Genomic DNA, 16,073 nt, shown 5'->3' with positions numbered 1-16,073 from the left:
AGTGAGAGGAAAGAGCTCTCTGAGAAAGGCCCTGGAGAAATGCAGACAGCTCAATGTACAGTAAGACAGTAATGCAAAAGCACAAGTGGTCTTGCTCCAAGTGTGCCCCAAAGGTTAAGCACTCCAGCAGTGACTACAAACTCTCAGCGATCACTGACCTGTACTCTGGATTTAAACCAGGAATATAAATATATTACTTTTCCCCCTGGAACTATTAAAAAAATACAAAGAGGAAAATACAAAGTCACAATCAAATCATAGAATACTCCCCATAGTCAAAAATGAAATACTGGTTTCAGAAACAACAGTCATCTGTTCTGTATCCTTAATAGGGTAAAAAAGAGGTGCTTGTAAAATCTTAAGTTTTAAGTATTTTATTTCCCAGTATATTGCTAAATAATTTTGCAGTTAAACCAAAAAGTAAGAAATATCAGAGATGAGTATGGAATACTTCAACTAGAAAATGGTTGCTGAACCATCTGAGTTTCTATAAAAGCATCAATAAAAATGTAAAAACACGGTATCGCAAAATCAATTACAATCTGAAATGCCAGATTGCCTTCACAATGGCCACAACATGAATATTGATGGATTTTTGCAACCAAAACCGAATTGTGATTTGGCCCAAACATGGCTTAATACAACAATCAAACATGTCTGAAAATTGGGACTTGTATTTCTGCCATTTCCTATTCTCTCAGCTATTCAGCATCCAGTAACTCTCATAAGGAAAAAAAAAAATGCTACCTGGTCACAATTTTATTCTTTTATGGAGTTGTGCTGCATCTCAATACATTCTTGGATAAATGAAGAAAAGTGGATAAAAAAGATGAGTAGAAATAGACACCCTATAAAAACTACTTGTAAAGTATTGTAAATCTGCAAAATATCTGTGGCATTACACAGGCTACTGCTGATGCGAAGGAAAAAACTGCTTTTTAACCACTTCATGAATATGAACAATGCACTTGTTCCCAGCCATTCAGAATGATGTGACATTCCAAATGTTTATAAAAATTGGGTAATAAAAGAATTAAGTCAATACCCTTAAGAATAATAAATAATGGTGTTTATTATGGTCGGGGCTGACCACGAGCATTTGTCCCATATCTGCCTGGGACATTTGCAAAACCAGTTCTGAATCCTTGAGCTGCTCCAATTCCTGGTATTCCAAGTCCTTGACTGAGTACACTGCTGTAGGGTGCAGATCCATGATTAAAGCCCAATCCATAGGGCTTTGTCTGGGTGTTAAGAAGGATGACTGGACTCACATTTTTGCCTGGTGTGTTAAAAGAAAATTCTGGTGGTGGGCTGCTTGGCTTAGCTGGAGTGGAGGTAACAGGGTTCAAATTGTCAGCAGCTTTCAAAGATGGCATTGGAATAACGTGATGATCCGAAAGGTTCAGAATGTTGTTTGCGATAGGCACAGATGATAAGGTAGGTCTGATCCAGTCATCTTTGAAAATCTGAACAGTCAAGGTAGAGACCAATGTGTATAATCTGTTAGTGACATGGGCAAGGACCATTTGCTCATTCGCGTCTCTCCGAATTCGGACATGGACCGATCCAGCCTAGAAAGTGATAAAAACAAGTTGGCTGTTAATTGTTATTCCAATAAAGATTCCCCACATGCATTCAAGAAGAGGCAAATCATCCTGCAAAGAATTACACAAAGACCTTTTGCAGTGGAAACTACTGACTAAATTAAGAACCTTATTACAGGATACATTCTGATCTTCCCTAATGTGTTGCTCTCCTATGAACATAGCAAGATCATCACTCAGGAAAAGCGAGTCTTAGAACCAAACTATACACTACGACACGTGTTGGCAGGAAAGGCAACAACTGGGGGAGAAAAATGGCTCAAAAGAACAAAATGCAAATTTAGGCATAAGTGGCAGAACAGTAAACTGAAAAGCTATTTTTACATCAGAAATAGAGAAGAGATGCCTTTTTAGTTGTTTTAAGAAGGGTAGCATACTGGAAGAAATCAGTGAAGAAATATTCTAAGAGTCTTCATTTTCCAGCTGTCACAAAATAACTGCATCAACTTAGGAGTAACCAAGTTCTGAGTGATCATTCTGTATCACAAAAAACACCCCTTCATTTCTTTAAGCTTACAGTATTATTGGTACACAACTGTAATTATTTTGCTCTACCTTCTCTCTTAGAAATGCTGAAAACATATGATTCTACTGTCTATTGTAGGCCTTTGGTGCTTGAAGGGTTACAGTTATTTCTCTCTTCCTGGACAATTTACACTAACACACCACTTTGAAAAATGTTTTTTCCATTGTTTGTCATTTTCTTCACTCCAAAATATGAAAGAAATTCTACAGTTGCAAAAATGTATGTGTTAAGCCAGAACTGCAGTATACATTAATAACATTAATCAACAACAAAGCTTTAAAAAAACGTAAAGGACAGAGGAAGAGAAGTTTTGCAATAAAGCATACGGACTGAGTACTGACTCCATCAAATGTTTTTATAGTTCGTATTTCAGAAGAAATATCCTACTTTATGTAGATTAAAAAATTTAAGTAGTATCTGACAACAAAGGCTAGGAAGATAATAAAGGCATAACTTACCAAAGTGCCAAAACCTAATGTCCAGAAATGCTCATTTCGAACTTCCAACACACCATCCAAAGTTGAAACCTAATTTTACACAAACATCCACAAATATGAAAATAAATTAGAAGGTTCAAATCCCTTTAGAAATGTATTTTTATACATAACTGAGTAACAAATAATTTTCAGTAGTGAAATAAAAGTTCCATACGGAGAACAGATGATGTCTGTTAATGTCACCAATGCTTATCTATCGCACTTTTGCTACCCTTAAACGTCCAAATCCATCAAAAAAGTTTTAAGGAACCTATTTCAAGTAACTGTTGCTGCCAAACTGAAGTATGTTCTCCACTTGATATGCTGTAATTCAACAGCTGCCTGTACTCCTTTTCCTCCTTCAACTCACATTTGTAAACCACTTCAATAGTAGCTCAAATTTAAATAAAAACAGCCTGCACTTAGACAGATTTGTTCCAGATACCTAAGAGACACTATTCATCTTGGAAAACAAGATTCATATTTTCTACATGCAGCTAAAAAAAAATATTTAAAAAATAATTTTAGCAAACTTCTTGGACTAGTCAGAAGAATTCTTCACATTCCTGAATGCTTATTAGCTGTACACACTGTGCTGTGTACTATACTGACTTACCTCTCTAAGAAGTTTATCTAACTGGCCAATCACATGAGGCGGGGTTGTCTTCAAAAAGAAGAAAAGAAAGTATAAGTTAAAATAAAGATTAAATGGCCTTGTTCAAGTAAGAGAGTCTTTAAGTCTGGTCTATCCACACAAGAGAACAATGGCATTTTCATCCAATTCTTATGACTTTGTGATACATATCTGCACAACCTTTAACATTCTTATAGCACATCACAAATTCCCATGGAAACACTTCCTATCTGCAAGCTTAAACCAGATTTCAAGAGTTTTTGTTTGGTTTTTTTTTTTTTAAATGAGGCTATTTAACAAAACCAAAACCACAAAACCTGTTGATTTGTGAGGCTGCCTTACCTGGAGTAGTACTTTCCCACTGTAGACACTCATGGGATACATGGTACCAAATGTCATCAAAGCAATTGCTATAGCAGAGGCTGTGTCCACAGCAAAATAATTGCTAGGGAGAAAGAGCAATTTTAAAGAAATGCTGGTATTTATGTTTTTGAGAGGCAGAACAACTTACTTAGATTCTTTTTTCATTCTTTTAAATTATATACACATACAAATTTTACGTATGCTAATCTCATTTCAACTCTCATTCATCTTGGACAGCAGACAGACGCATTCACAGAGTTGCAATTCCATTCATACAAAATGCAGCTCTACATCAGATCATTCCTCTCATGCAAAAAATGTATTTTCCCACGGACTGGATACAAAAAGAGCTACTGTTTTAAAACAACAACTGCACATACTTGATTTCAATGAGCATGTATGTAATGCAAAGAGCCAGAGCTCCAGCAATATCAATCAAGACAAAAGGGTTCATCCGTGGCAGAAAGATGCTACTCAGTCCTGGGATGATTCCACAAATACTGCAACAAAACAGAAAAAGCAGTTGTCAGCCAGCTCTTCATCACTACTTTGAAATTCCAAAATTACACCCATTATTTAGCATTTGACTACTAACACACCTTGCTGTCATAGCACATGATGAGCACTGTAGAGGATCCACTAAATCTGCTCAAAGGCTGCTGTCAGCAGAAATTAATCAAGAGTTTTTTTCTGGGAACACAATTCTATGATATATCTGTATCAGCTGTCTGCAACACAAGTGCTTCGTGGGTTCAATACTGGTATCACAGAGATGTACACAGTGAGAGATTTGTGTATCACCTGTCTTCAATACATCTGCCACCTTGGTGTGCCAAAGTGTCCAAAAGTCAAAGCTAACTAATTCATGGAGTCTGAAAAGAGGAAGAAGACCAGCTAGTTGAATAAGAGGAGACCAAAAAAATGCATGAGGGAATGCTGGGAAAATTATTTATTTATGGCTATTTCCTCTCAATGAGAATATGAAGAGAGAAAGGAGTTTCTGTACTTCCCAGCGAATGTAAGTGCATGTCATGTCCTGGAAAATTTCAAGGCAAAGACAACATGAAATATTTTGTTGCTATGGTTAAAATCAACCTATGTTTAGACATCATGTGCTGGCCTGCTTCCCTGAGAATTTTCATTAACATAATTATATACAGGTGCAGATATTTTTTAATCAGCACTGCTTCACATAACACATCTGAAATAGCTGTATACATACTAATTCAATGGGGTTTTACTCATCTTGGCTTAACTATACTACTCTTGATCTGGGACTCCAAGTTATCCATCAGTGTCCTTTCCCTTAAAACTTCTACACTGATAAGAGGGAAGTTGTGCAACTGACTGTGATTGGCATCCACCTTTTTTTTTTTAAATAAAACTTGGAAACCTAATTATTAGTCTTCCAAAAATATTTCACAGATTTTGGTTCTGATGATGTAACATCTTATACCCATATAAAATCAATTCTTCTGTTACCAAGTCAGCATTCTCTGCTCTCCTTAACTGTAAAAAAGATCACGAGATGCAGAAACAGATGGGTTTTGAAGCATACTTAACATGTTTTACAACTTGGTTTAACATTTTTCTTTTGATCCTGACAGATAGTTGGATAAAACATGTATGGATTAAAATAAACTTCCCTGACATCTGACAAAACTATTTGCAAACAATGTTATCTTGCATTCAGATATCCAATACAAACAAGACAGTTAACAGACAAGATGAATGAACAACACTGCTTATATCCCTGGAAGACACAGACTTTCCAGTTTCCTGTTGGACAGGTGAGCAGTTTCCATAGCTATGGTTCAGTGTGTAACCTGTTTCATCACATTTAAACTCAACCACCTGAAACATTGTCCAGCCCACAAAGTAAATAAACATAAATTATTACAAAATATATCACTTGGTAATGCATGTTGTGAAATGCAGTTCAAATATGTACAGGATAATGCTAGTTTTCCTATTCTCACCCAAAGAGAATCACATACAATGTACTGAACATATATATTCAAAAGAAAAGATACCCAGAAACATCAATCCAACAGAAATAGATCTATCTGGGAAATATGGGAAACAACGTTTGCTCCAGAGTTCATACATGAGACCTGCAGTAGGTAAAGCCATTTTAAAAGCTCTAATACAAGTTTATGCCTCAATATCCCTCCAAAACATTATTATACACACAAAACCAACACTGCCTTCCAGAAGCTAATGATTTTGAAAACAATATAAAGCTAATGATTTTGAAAACAATATAAAGCTTCACCTTCTACTAAGATCTGCAACATGTTCCTGAAGCCAACTTGTGCTGGCAGCTGCAAAAGAAAAAAGGTAATAAAGTTACCACAATTTTAAGTACCACTTTAAAGTTACTACATTTTAAAGTACACACAAGTTTTATTTTAAGGGAAGAATTCAATAAATACAGTGTGAATGAGTAAATATATCTCAACAGATACCCTGGCACTTGAAAAATGACCCAAGTCTGTCTTTTCCAGGCAGCAAGTATAACATCCAGCTCTCATAATAATCTGAACTGATTAAGTACAAATATAATTGCAGGCTATAACCATTATCTTTTATAAATATCTATTTTACACTATATTATATAACTACGGACAATTACAACAGAACAATTTACAATTGCAGGAATGACTGCAAACCTACTTCACAATGAAAAAGGTAAAAGAGCTTTTCATTTACCAATGAAAAGGAAAAAAGAACTATTGCATTAACTTATATTTTAATCCATTCATACATCAATAAAATGTGTTGAAAGTTCTGGTATTTGTCACATGACCTTCACTGGTTGCATTCAAAAAATTGAAAATAAAGGACACTGCAGCATTAAAATAATATCATATTAATTACCTCAGACTACTCAGAGTCTTATAACCAAAGTGGAGTTGAAAATCAGATGGCAATTCTACTGCACAAAGTTACATTAACAGAGGTAACAATAATATACAACCACTAATTAAGGAAGTTACCAGACAAGTTATACCTTGATAAAAATAGGAACATTAACATTTTTTTCTCAATTCTTGTTACAGTCTAATTTATCACATACCTTCAGAGACATAAGCAAAAGGCTTATTCTTAATGGAAAGCATTGTAAATAAGTTGAAAAAGAGAGCCACGAAAGTACCAACCAGCAGTCGTCCCCTAGGGAGGGGAAAAAAGGTGTCTTAATTTCCCATCATCACAGAACGTGCCATCAAGCTGTAACTACCAATAACAGTATCAAAATATTTTCCTTGGTGTTCACTGAGGCTGAAAACCAGCAGGATAAACTAGTGTAATATTTAGTAACCAGCAGTGTATAATCATTGTAAGGGTTATACCAGATCACTGAACTTCGTACTTTATTGTTATCACACAACGCTCATAATGTTGAGTAACAGCTCTTAACCAATTGCATATTTGCACACACACACACACATATATATATATATTTGCCCTTTGAAGATAAAAACACATTGTCCCCTCAGCAGCACAGCTAAGAAGCTTAGCTTTCTATGGAATTATGCCATATACCCCCAGCCTCTTCTAGAACTCCTTCAACATACATCCCACATCCCCTTCCTTTGCCCCATAACACTTTCTTTTCCTCTTCCCTTGGTCTTTACAGTCTGAACCCTCTGAAACCTTCAGTTCCCTGGTGACCACAGCATCCTTCCCCCCCAGATACCAGGCCTTCCAATAGGCCACAAGAAAAAAAAAAGGAACTAGGAAAAGCAGCACTGTGTAGTTAGATCACTATTTGAGAGAACATGAGCATTAAATTTCAATTGTACCTTGAAAAGAACTGTTTGCAGTATAGCCTGCACATGGTTTGAAACAAATGCTAATGCACCGAAAGCAATTTGGTACTGAAAGTACTTCCATAACTAATATATGCCAGATATGAATTAGAAACATAAAAGGACAACAACACATTTTACATGCCAAAATAATTTCTTACGTGTGTATCTCAGGCTGTTCCAGAAACCGCTCCGCACTACAAGAACAATTGAAAATCTGAGTTATATTCATACAGTAAAGTCTTGATACCTGAAGCATGTTTTTACAGTTCCTTAGCATTAGCCACCATTCATAAACAAAAACTGATGAAGTACTGCAAAAAATGGATTGCTCAAATAAACACAGCAACTTTTATAAGCAAAGAAAGCATTTAACACTGAATCAAAGCAGATGTTATTTAGACTTCCCAAATATTTCCAAACTGTGCCAGCTACCATGAATGCTGCCTATATGATAAAAATATGCTTGTAAATGAACATGCAAAAAAATATTGCTACTGGCACCACCACCAGTGTTGGTGACTACAACAAACTAAATTCCTGACTTACAGCCTCACACTAAGCAAGGTCAAATAAAGTAGGCATTGAATACTGGGGTGGAGGTACAGATCTTTTTTCGCACACCAGTGAGTTAACAAATGAGCTTCAGCTATAACAGAAAAACCTACTAAGTTTGTGGAATTTCCGAAAATTGATGTTGGAAAACTTGGAAGTTTTGACAAAGGGTGATTCATTCCAGTGGACTGCCACTTCAATACATTGACCTTTTAGTATAAAGTTGCTAAGTTGTTAATACAGCCCTTTACACAGAAAATAGAGCACTTGAATAAAATAAGGGAAGGAATATTGTTGCAGTTTTAAATTCCAGATGTTAACAAAAGCCTCTTCATCTTTAAAAACAAGAGTAATGTTTTAGGCTAACCTCCTGAAATACAAATGCTCCCAAGCATACATGGTATGGCAAATAAATACATCAGCAAACTTAGAGGGAGTGAAGAAGTTGATGCTTCAAACATTCAGCTCCTTGATATATTATGAAGCTGCTTTGACTTCAAAAATGAACAGAAGTAAAAACAAAAGACTTTTATTTGTTAATGAGCTTACAAAAGTCAAGATGCATAAGAAAATGCATTAAATTAATTATTCAACCTTTTGGAAAAAGTATTCTTAAAACCATTAAAATTTCCCTAGAGAGCTTTTTAAGAACATTTATCAATTCCCATCTTTATATCTAAAGCCTACATGTAGTGTAGTAAATGTAAGCAAGCGGTAAGGTTTAGCAATATTTTTTTAATATCTTTTAAGTTTTTTCTAAAGTATCTCTTTAAATACAGCACTCATAGAATACACGTGCTTTTAGTTGATCTGGACTATATCTTCATATGTTATAAAATTAAAGAAAACAGTACATAACCCTACCTTTCTTTCAGTATAAAAAGAGCTCCAAGCTGTGCCAGAACTGTAGATGCAAATACAGCTAGAACTTCAAACCTTTCAAACCTGAAATTTGAGAATTAAGTTTAGAAACACTGAACATTGAACAATGCATCCAATAGAATATTTTCTGTGCAAGAACCAGCAGGATACACCTACTTTTTCCAATTCATTCAACAGACCAATGGGAAGAAACTGAAAGTTTTATGGAATAGTCATTATTTTCAGTCTCTTTTAACACTCCACTCATCAGAGACACCTTAAAATTAAGCATTTCTTAATTCTTCTTCCTGTCCATCCCCTACTCTCTAATTGTTTTTTACAGTTAGTCTTGGCCCTCCTCTCTTTTAGGCTCTTTCACACACAGAGTATTACTGATGGCTGTTCAGGGATCCAGGCAATGACAGTGAGCAATGTATGAAATGCTCTATTCTCAAACACTACATCTTGTTATTAGTACTTACCCAAATGAATAGATTGGGCTGGGTTTCTTCATCATTACCCAGTAGCTTATTAGACATGTTACCAAACTGAAAAAAGGGAGAGAATTAGACTGTGATAAATAACAACAGCCTTTATAAACTGCATAATTTACAAATACACACTTGAGCCACCAGAACTCAACATACAAATACAGCCACATCTTGTCTTGACCTCAACCTCCATCACTGTCCCAGTGATGTTCTAAATGCTCCTCATGTGCTTCCTGAACTTGCCTAGAAATGCTGTAACCTGAGAAAAGATGCTTAAATGAGAAGGAAGCTGATAAGCAAGACAGAAGAGTGAAAGAAAAAGCCAAGAAATCTCTCCATTAAAGTCTTCTTTTAGAGCTACACCATGAATTAGATTTGGTACTCTAGAGTAAGTCTCAGGCCACAGGAAGTATTGCCTTTCTTTTCCACAGTGTAATTTCTCTATGCATATGGCCAAAACAGATGAACTTTCTTTGGCTGCATTCACCTACACGAGCTCTAATCTAGCTGGCCATTCACTGACAGCCACAGGTCTCTCTTGCAACCTTCTGTCCAAATTTTTCTCTCATACTAAACATCTAGAATTCCAATTATTTTGGAATCTCCATGGTAGTAGTCAGAATGTTTCAAGGATGAGTGTAGTTTTCTCTGCCTATTTTTCCTCTATTGAACAATTTTTTCAACTGGAATCCACAAAGATTCAGTGCCATCTGTGTTTTCATGCAGTCCTTTTGTAATTAATAACAATGTTAAATCAGACTGGATCAAGAACTCATCCCTACAACTGATGACCAATCACATCCTCACAACTTAATCCTCAGCTGTGTAGAATAAAAAGTAAAAGTAAAAAGGAAGTAATACTGTTCATATACAAAGCCATAAACTCATATTCTCAGTGAGACTATTATATGCCACCAGGCAATGACAAAAAGAAAATAATCAGAAATTGATTTTTGCAGCAGAATTACTGAGCATTGTTCTCCCTTACAGCAAATCAAAATTTGTGGAAGAGATTGCTGTGAGTTAGAATAATCTTCTAGTCCAATCCCTAATTAACCTAAGAAAGGAGTGCCTGGGGTTGTTCCACCTTCTTCTAAAACTAAAAGAAAAAAGAATTCCATACAAGAATGGGAAGTACAGTATCAACACTTTCCCCAGTTTCCCCAAGGTGAAAAGGGTATTTTGAGCTAGATGACAAAAATTCAGTAGATACAAAATTTTAAAAGACAAGATTCATTAGAGTTAAATCTTAATGCTAATGCAGTCACAGATCAATTTTTTTTGTGCCTATCCCAACAAGTTATTTTTGTTTCTGCATGTTTGCTGATGTCATTTATGAATGTTTAACTGTAAGTCAGATAAGTTACAGTAGGTAATGGATATATGTATGACTCAGAAAGCTGATCTATACCTTTTATAACATAGCGAGACAGCAAGGAAGGTAATGTAGGCTAATATTTTTTAAATATCTACATTTTATTTCCACCACTGCTACTATTCTGTATCTTAGATAAGAACTGAATATATTTGACGTCTGTATTATCAATATTAGCAAAAGTGTTCAGAACTGTCAACTAAAAGTTGTTTTAATATACTTTTCTTAGAATACAAGAAAAATACTGAAAATATCTAATGACCTTATGTGCAGAATACTTGGTATCTAGCTTGCAAAATATTTTTGAAATAAAATTACATGCTTCTTGTTTCCTGATGTTAAAACTGAGGGTTACTTCACAATCAGTGACGATGGCATTAGGAAAATGTTCTGAGAGAACAACCAGACAACAGTTTTGTACCATATTATGTTGTCACACATCTGCACAGATAAATCCATGACTGAACTGATCAGTTACTAGTCATTCTCAATATAGCTATGGTCATTCTCAATATATCTAATAAACAGACAAATACAATCTATTTATTGTGTGCAATTTTATACTCATTAAACCAATGACTGTTTCTATACTGATGAATAAGTTACATGTCTTTGAACCTGTAAGTAAATTTTAAATGTATAGAAATATACAGACAAAATGAACAGTAAGACAAAATGGGAAAAAACTCACCTGAAAAGGTCAAAGATTGTCAAATATGTGTAAGCAGTTAAAGCTGTAAAGAAAAGTAAATATTAAAATTTAATACTTAATTTTTCAATGCAAAAACACTTGTATTCTAAGTCCTTTTTGTGCAGCTCTTTCCAGTCTTCTACCTACATTAACTGCCTCTGCTGACAGAACAAGTCTCTGTTATTCTAAAGACACCAATATATATAATGTCATAAGCAGGCTCATTATGGCAATCCTAATTCAACTAAACCATATAATAAAGCCCAGATACAACAGTTATCACATTTGTGACTAAGTTGTGACAAGGAATTTAGGTACTGGAAAGTCAGGAGATCTTCCAGAAACACATCACTTCCCAAAGTAAGAGATCTCTTATGTGTGTTATTGCAGTGAAAAGTAGGTTGAACTGACTATTTTACTTGTTTTGCACCTCTAGCCAATCTTGAAACTGCAAGAAAACCCACACCAAAAATTAAAAACTAAACCAGCATTTTATTCTCAGTGCAGGTGATGGGAAGCACATTGAAGCCCCCACCCAAAAGCAGAAGGCACACAAAACTGCATTGGGTCTGGCTGATCTGGAGCTCATTTCCCCACAGCAGCCCTCACAGTGCTGTGCTTTGCAGCAGCAGCTACAGAGGTGTTGGAAACACTCCAGTGTTTTGGCTACTGCTGAGCATTCCTTGGAAGCAAAGAAGTCTTAAGCCTTTTCCACACTACAAACATCCTCATTCAACTGCAAGTGAGGGTCTCTGCACATCACTGGTGCTACTTATACACGGAACAGGTTTGAGGACTAGTAACTCAAAAGCCTACTTGTTTTCAGTCTTAAAGATGAAGAAGCTACTACAGAAAGCAAATGACCAGCAGGACTGAAAAACTGTGCAAACTTTGAAGGACTTCCACCCATCCAAACTTGTCTGTGAAAAATGCTTCTAAGCTGACTGTGGCAAATCAAAAGGAAGCACCTTCTGAACCTGGCTGTGCAAACCTCTAACTCCATTAAGTACTGGATTTGGCTTTTTCAGTCAGCTGGAACTCCACAAGCTAGGAAACACATAGTAGTTTGTTGTAGTTTCAGTACACGAGAGCCACCTACCTATGCTGTTTGTAGAGCTGCACCACATGAGCAGGAAGCCAATGCATGTTAAATTGATAGCACCAAACAGCAAAATCTTCCAGGACTGTTGATGGGAATAAATATGGAATTACACCTTCCAAAATTTACAGGACAGATATATATCTATCTGGTCTTAAAAAACAATATTGCAGTACCTGGTCATACAAACAGAACTGGCTTCTCCTCCCTCCCAAAAATTCACCACTCATTTCAGAACAGCAAGCCCTTAGTCTATTTTAAACTTTACAGATTATTTTAAAACTCATTTATAAATGCCACCATACTTAAAATACCTTTTTGGTCTAAAAAAAGCCCCACCCATCTATAATATTCGCATTTCATTACAGCACACAGCATCTGTGTGTTGTAATGATTTTTGAATACCAACTCATGCAACTTGATATTAGTGGGTTCCTTCATTTGTGCTGAAATTTTGGTCCCAAAAACATCTGAACACACTCAGTTTACAGTTCCAGTGAACCCATCAGATTTAAATACGTAAGTTCTGGAGAACACTAGTTCACAGGGACAACGCACAGAAGCAATACAACTTCAAAGATTATTTTTTAAGCACAGCTAGAAAAATTCAAAGAAAAAATTTCATAATATACTTAATAGTGTATTTTAACTTACTACAGCTAATGTATTTTTATTATAATTATGATTTTTTTAAGCAATACTTACCCTTCTGTCTGCTGCAACCAACCTAAATTCATGTGTTAACTTTCCAACCAATGATCTCTGTGATTTGCGGAACAGATGTATTGTCCCCTTAAAAAAAAAAACCCAACAGTTTAATTAAAAACTTTACTTACAGCATTATTTAAATTAGCAAAAAGGAAACCTTCATTTATGAACTATTTTCACAATTATATGAAAGACTCAGGTGAACTTTTTGTTAATCAGAAATATCACAAACTTTAAACTCAATATTTTGGTAACCATTTCACATGGTTTATTATATTAGAAAATGACAAATTACTTAGAATCAAGCTTCATTTAGACATAATCCAGAACTCAGTTTTACTGGAAGAGACACTAAAGTATCACTTAAAGAGTGGGTTTTAACTTTTATTTACATGAAACTACTACAAGACAGTTTTAAAACACAAATATTTTTCTTCATCAAAGCACGCTTCCCACCCAAAGGCAATGGATTTATTAAACAGGAAAATATTGTTTATAGATCTATAAAGGAGAACCCACCACAGAAGTAAAAATAATGCTGGTGATGTGGTGAACACAAAGCCAGTAACAAAATGAAACATACCAACAATCCTGGCTGTGACTTAACCTACAGGGCTGCTACATGGCTCTCCTGCAAGTGTGACAGGGAGCAGACCACCAGAGAAATTCATCTGCCATGACACTTGTCTCCCTTTCCTTGGAGGGTCCAAGCTTCTGGTTGTCCTCTGTTCTGCTCTGCCCACAAAGAAGTAAGCTTTCCACATGAAAAACCCTTCTGATTTGCAACAGAAATTTGTGGACTTGTAATGACAGGCCATTGTTGTCTGCACCAATTTGGGGCCAGATTAAACAAGGCTTGATTTTAAGCTATCACACCTTAGCTGCCAGCAGAAGGCAAAAGGACATACTAATGGGCTCTTCACCAAAATTAATTCAATTCACTTTCAGACACTTTGTCAACACAGCTGCATTTCATATTATCTGAGAAATACAAGTGTGCCATGAATTAAACTTTAAGCACTACTACATATCCCAAGTTTAGCTCATCTGGGACAAAACACAGGCACTTACTCTTTTCTTTATTAGCAAATCATTATATGATAATTTAACTCTTAACAGACACATGCAGGATGCCAGAACACCTCAGAAAGCTTTTCTAACATGCAGTGGACAGCCTGCTTATGACAGCTGCTATAGTACAGAATCACAAAGAATCACAGAATATTCTGAGTTGGAAGGGGACCCACAAAGATCACAGAAGTCCAGCTCCTGGCCCTGCATAGGACACCCCAAAAGTCACACCATGTACCCGAGAGCGTTTTTCAAACACTTCTTGAGCTCTGTCAGGCTGTGCTGTGACCACTTCCCTGGGGAGCTGCTCCAGTGCCCAACCATCCTCTGGGTGATGAACCTTTTCCAGATATCCAACCTAAACCTCCCTGACACAACTCCAGGTCATTCCCTCCTGTCACTGGGCACCACAGAGCAGAGATCAGTGCCTGCCCCTCCTGTTCCCGCAGTGAGGAAGGTGTGACCGCAGTGAGGTCTCCCCTCAGTCTCCTGAGGCTGAACAGACCAAGTGACCTCAGCCACTCCTCACACGGCTTCCTCTCCAGACCCTTCACATCCCCGTAGCCCTCCTTGTCACCTTCACACCCCTGCTTTCCCAGTGGGGAAAAGGCACCACGAGGTGCCACACCTCCCTGTTTACAAAGGATGCCGTGCCTCAGAGCTGTGTACTCTGTGCCACAGGGGACTCTGTGCCACAGGGCACCCGTGCAAACTCAGGCAGGCCCGAGCCCACCCGGGACAAGCTCCAGCTCAGCACGTGTTGTACCTCAGCATGAAGGCATCCCTCGATCCCACAGTTCTGCCCAGAGCTCGGTGCTGGGCAGGGCGGCTGCCCCACACCCCAGCGAGCCCCTGAGGTGCCAGAAGAGCTCCACAAGGCGTGTTCCTGCAGCCAGCGGCGCTGTCTGCCCCAACAGGTGACAGCACCTGTCAGGGATACCCATGTCACTCCAGCGGGGCTCAGCACGACAAGGGAACATTTCGACACCCAGCGAACGCGCACACGCGGCGGTCGTGCCCAAAAGATCGGGTTTTCGTCATAGAGAAGCGAGCCACAGAGTGACAGCCCCGACACCGAGGAGCAAGCGCACTATAACCTGTTTGTCCTGCGGCGAGTCCAGCTCCCTGACCGACGTGCCCTGAAGGAGAACTCCGAGGCTCACACCGCAGCCCGGTGTTCCAGAGGCAGCTCCGGCACAGGAGCCCCCACGGCCCCGGCACCCGGCCAGGCCCTGCCCGCGGTGCCGGCGCCCGAGGGGCGGGCGGAGAGCCCCGGGGAGCAAACACCGCACGGGCAGCGACACCCGCGCTGCCCCCGGGCCCGCTCCGGGCCGCGCCTGCCCAGACGCCCCGCGGCGTCGCCGCCCCGGCGAGGGAGAGGGCGCTTCCAGCAGCCTCTGCACGCCGTGTTCCACGCACGACTTTCCTTCCCCTTCCCTCCTTGCCCCCAGCAGGGGCCACTCACCATATTACTCCCCGCAGCGGAAGAGACGGCGCCATGCGAGGCCGGAAGGGGCGGGAGAGGTTCCCGTCGCCGCGGCAACCAGCGGGCCCGGCGGGACACGTGGCGGAAGCGGCGCCCGCCGGGAGCCGGGTGCGGCTGCGGCTCCGTCGCGATCCCGGTGCCGATCCCGCGGGATGTGGGGCCCGGGCCGCTCTTCCTTCGCTCCTCCCCGCTGAGGTGGAGGCCCGCCTTGGGACACGAAGGTCCTGTCTGCCGCCTCCCCGCACTTCTGCCGTTCATCTGCCCACTGCCTGCGAGAGCCAAGGAAAGCGCTCCCACGGGTGGTACCATCACAGACCTATG

At 38.7% G+C, this 16,073-nt stretch overlaps 1 protein-coding gene across 2 annotated transcripts; it reads right to left on the bottom strand.

Annotated features, from left to right (window-relative positions):
* Positions 1-1,047: 1,047 nt before the first annotated feature.
* Positions 1,048-15,791, bottom strand: SLC30A6 (solute carrier family 30 member 6). 2 transcript variants are annotated; one of them, XM_066546631.1, is made up of 14 exons: positions 15,732-15,791; positions 13,193-13,279; positions 12,488-12,572; positions 11,389-11,431; positions 9,314-9,379; positions 8,835-8,915; positions 7,577-7,612; positions 6,683-6,777; positions 5,879-5,927; positions 3,984-4,103; positions 3,583-3,685; positions 3,223-3,270; positions 2,589-2,657; positions 1,048-1,571 (listed from the first exon to the last, which is right to left on the bottom strand). In XM_066546631.1, exons 1-14 carry the CDS (start codon positions 15,732-15,734, stop codon positions 1,074-1,076), a joined length of 1,383 nt encoding a protein of 460 aa, XP_066402728.1. In that variant the 5' UTR covers positions 15,735-15,791; the 3' UTR covers positions 1,048-1,073. The 2 variants fall into 2 exon arrangements, with proteins under 2 accessions (XP_066402728.1, XP_066402729.1); XM_066546632.1 differs by lacking the exon at positions 15,732-15,791 and adding an exon at positions 15,364-15,381.
* Positions 15,792-16,073: the final 282 nt, after the last annotated feature.

The sequence above is a fragment of the Molothrus aeneus genome, chromosome 3, assembly GCF_037042795.1.
Source record: "Molothrus aeneus isolate 106 chromosome 3, BPBGC_Maene_1.0, whole genome shotgun sequence".
Taxonomy (NCBI): Eukaryota; Metazoa; Chordata; class Aves; order Passeriformes; family Icteridae; genus Molothrus; species Molothrus aeneus.
The sequence above is the reverse complement of the archived record's forward strand: the minus strand, read 5'-3'. Positions and strand labels throughout refer to the sequence as shown.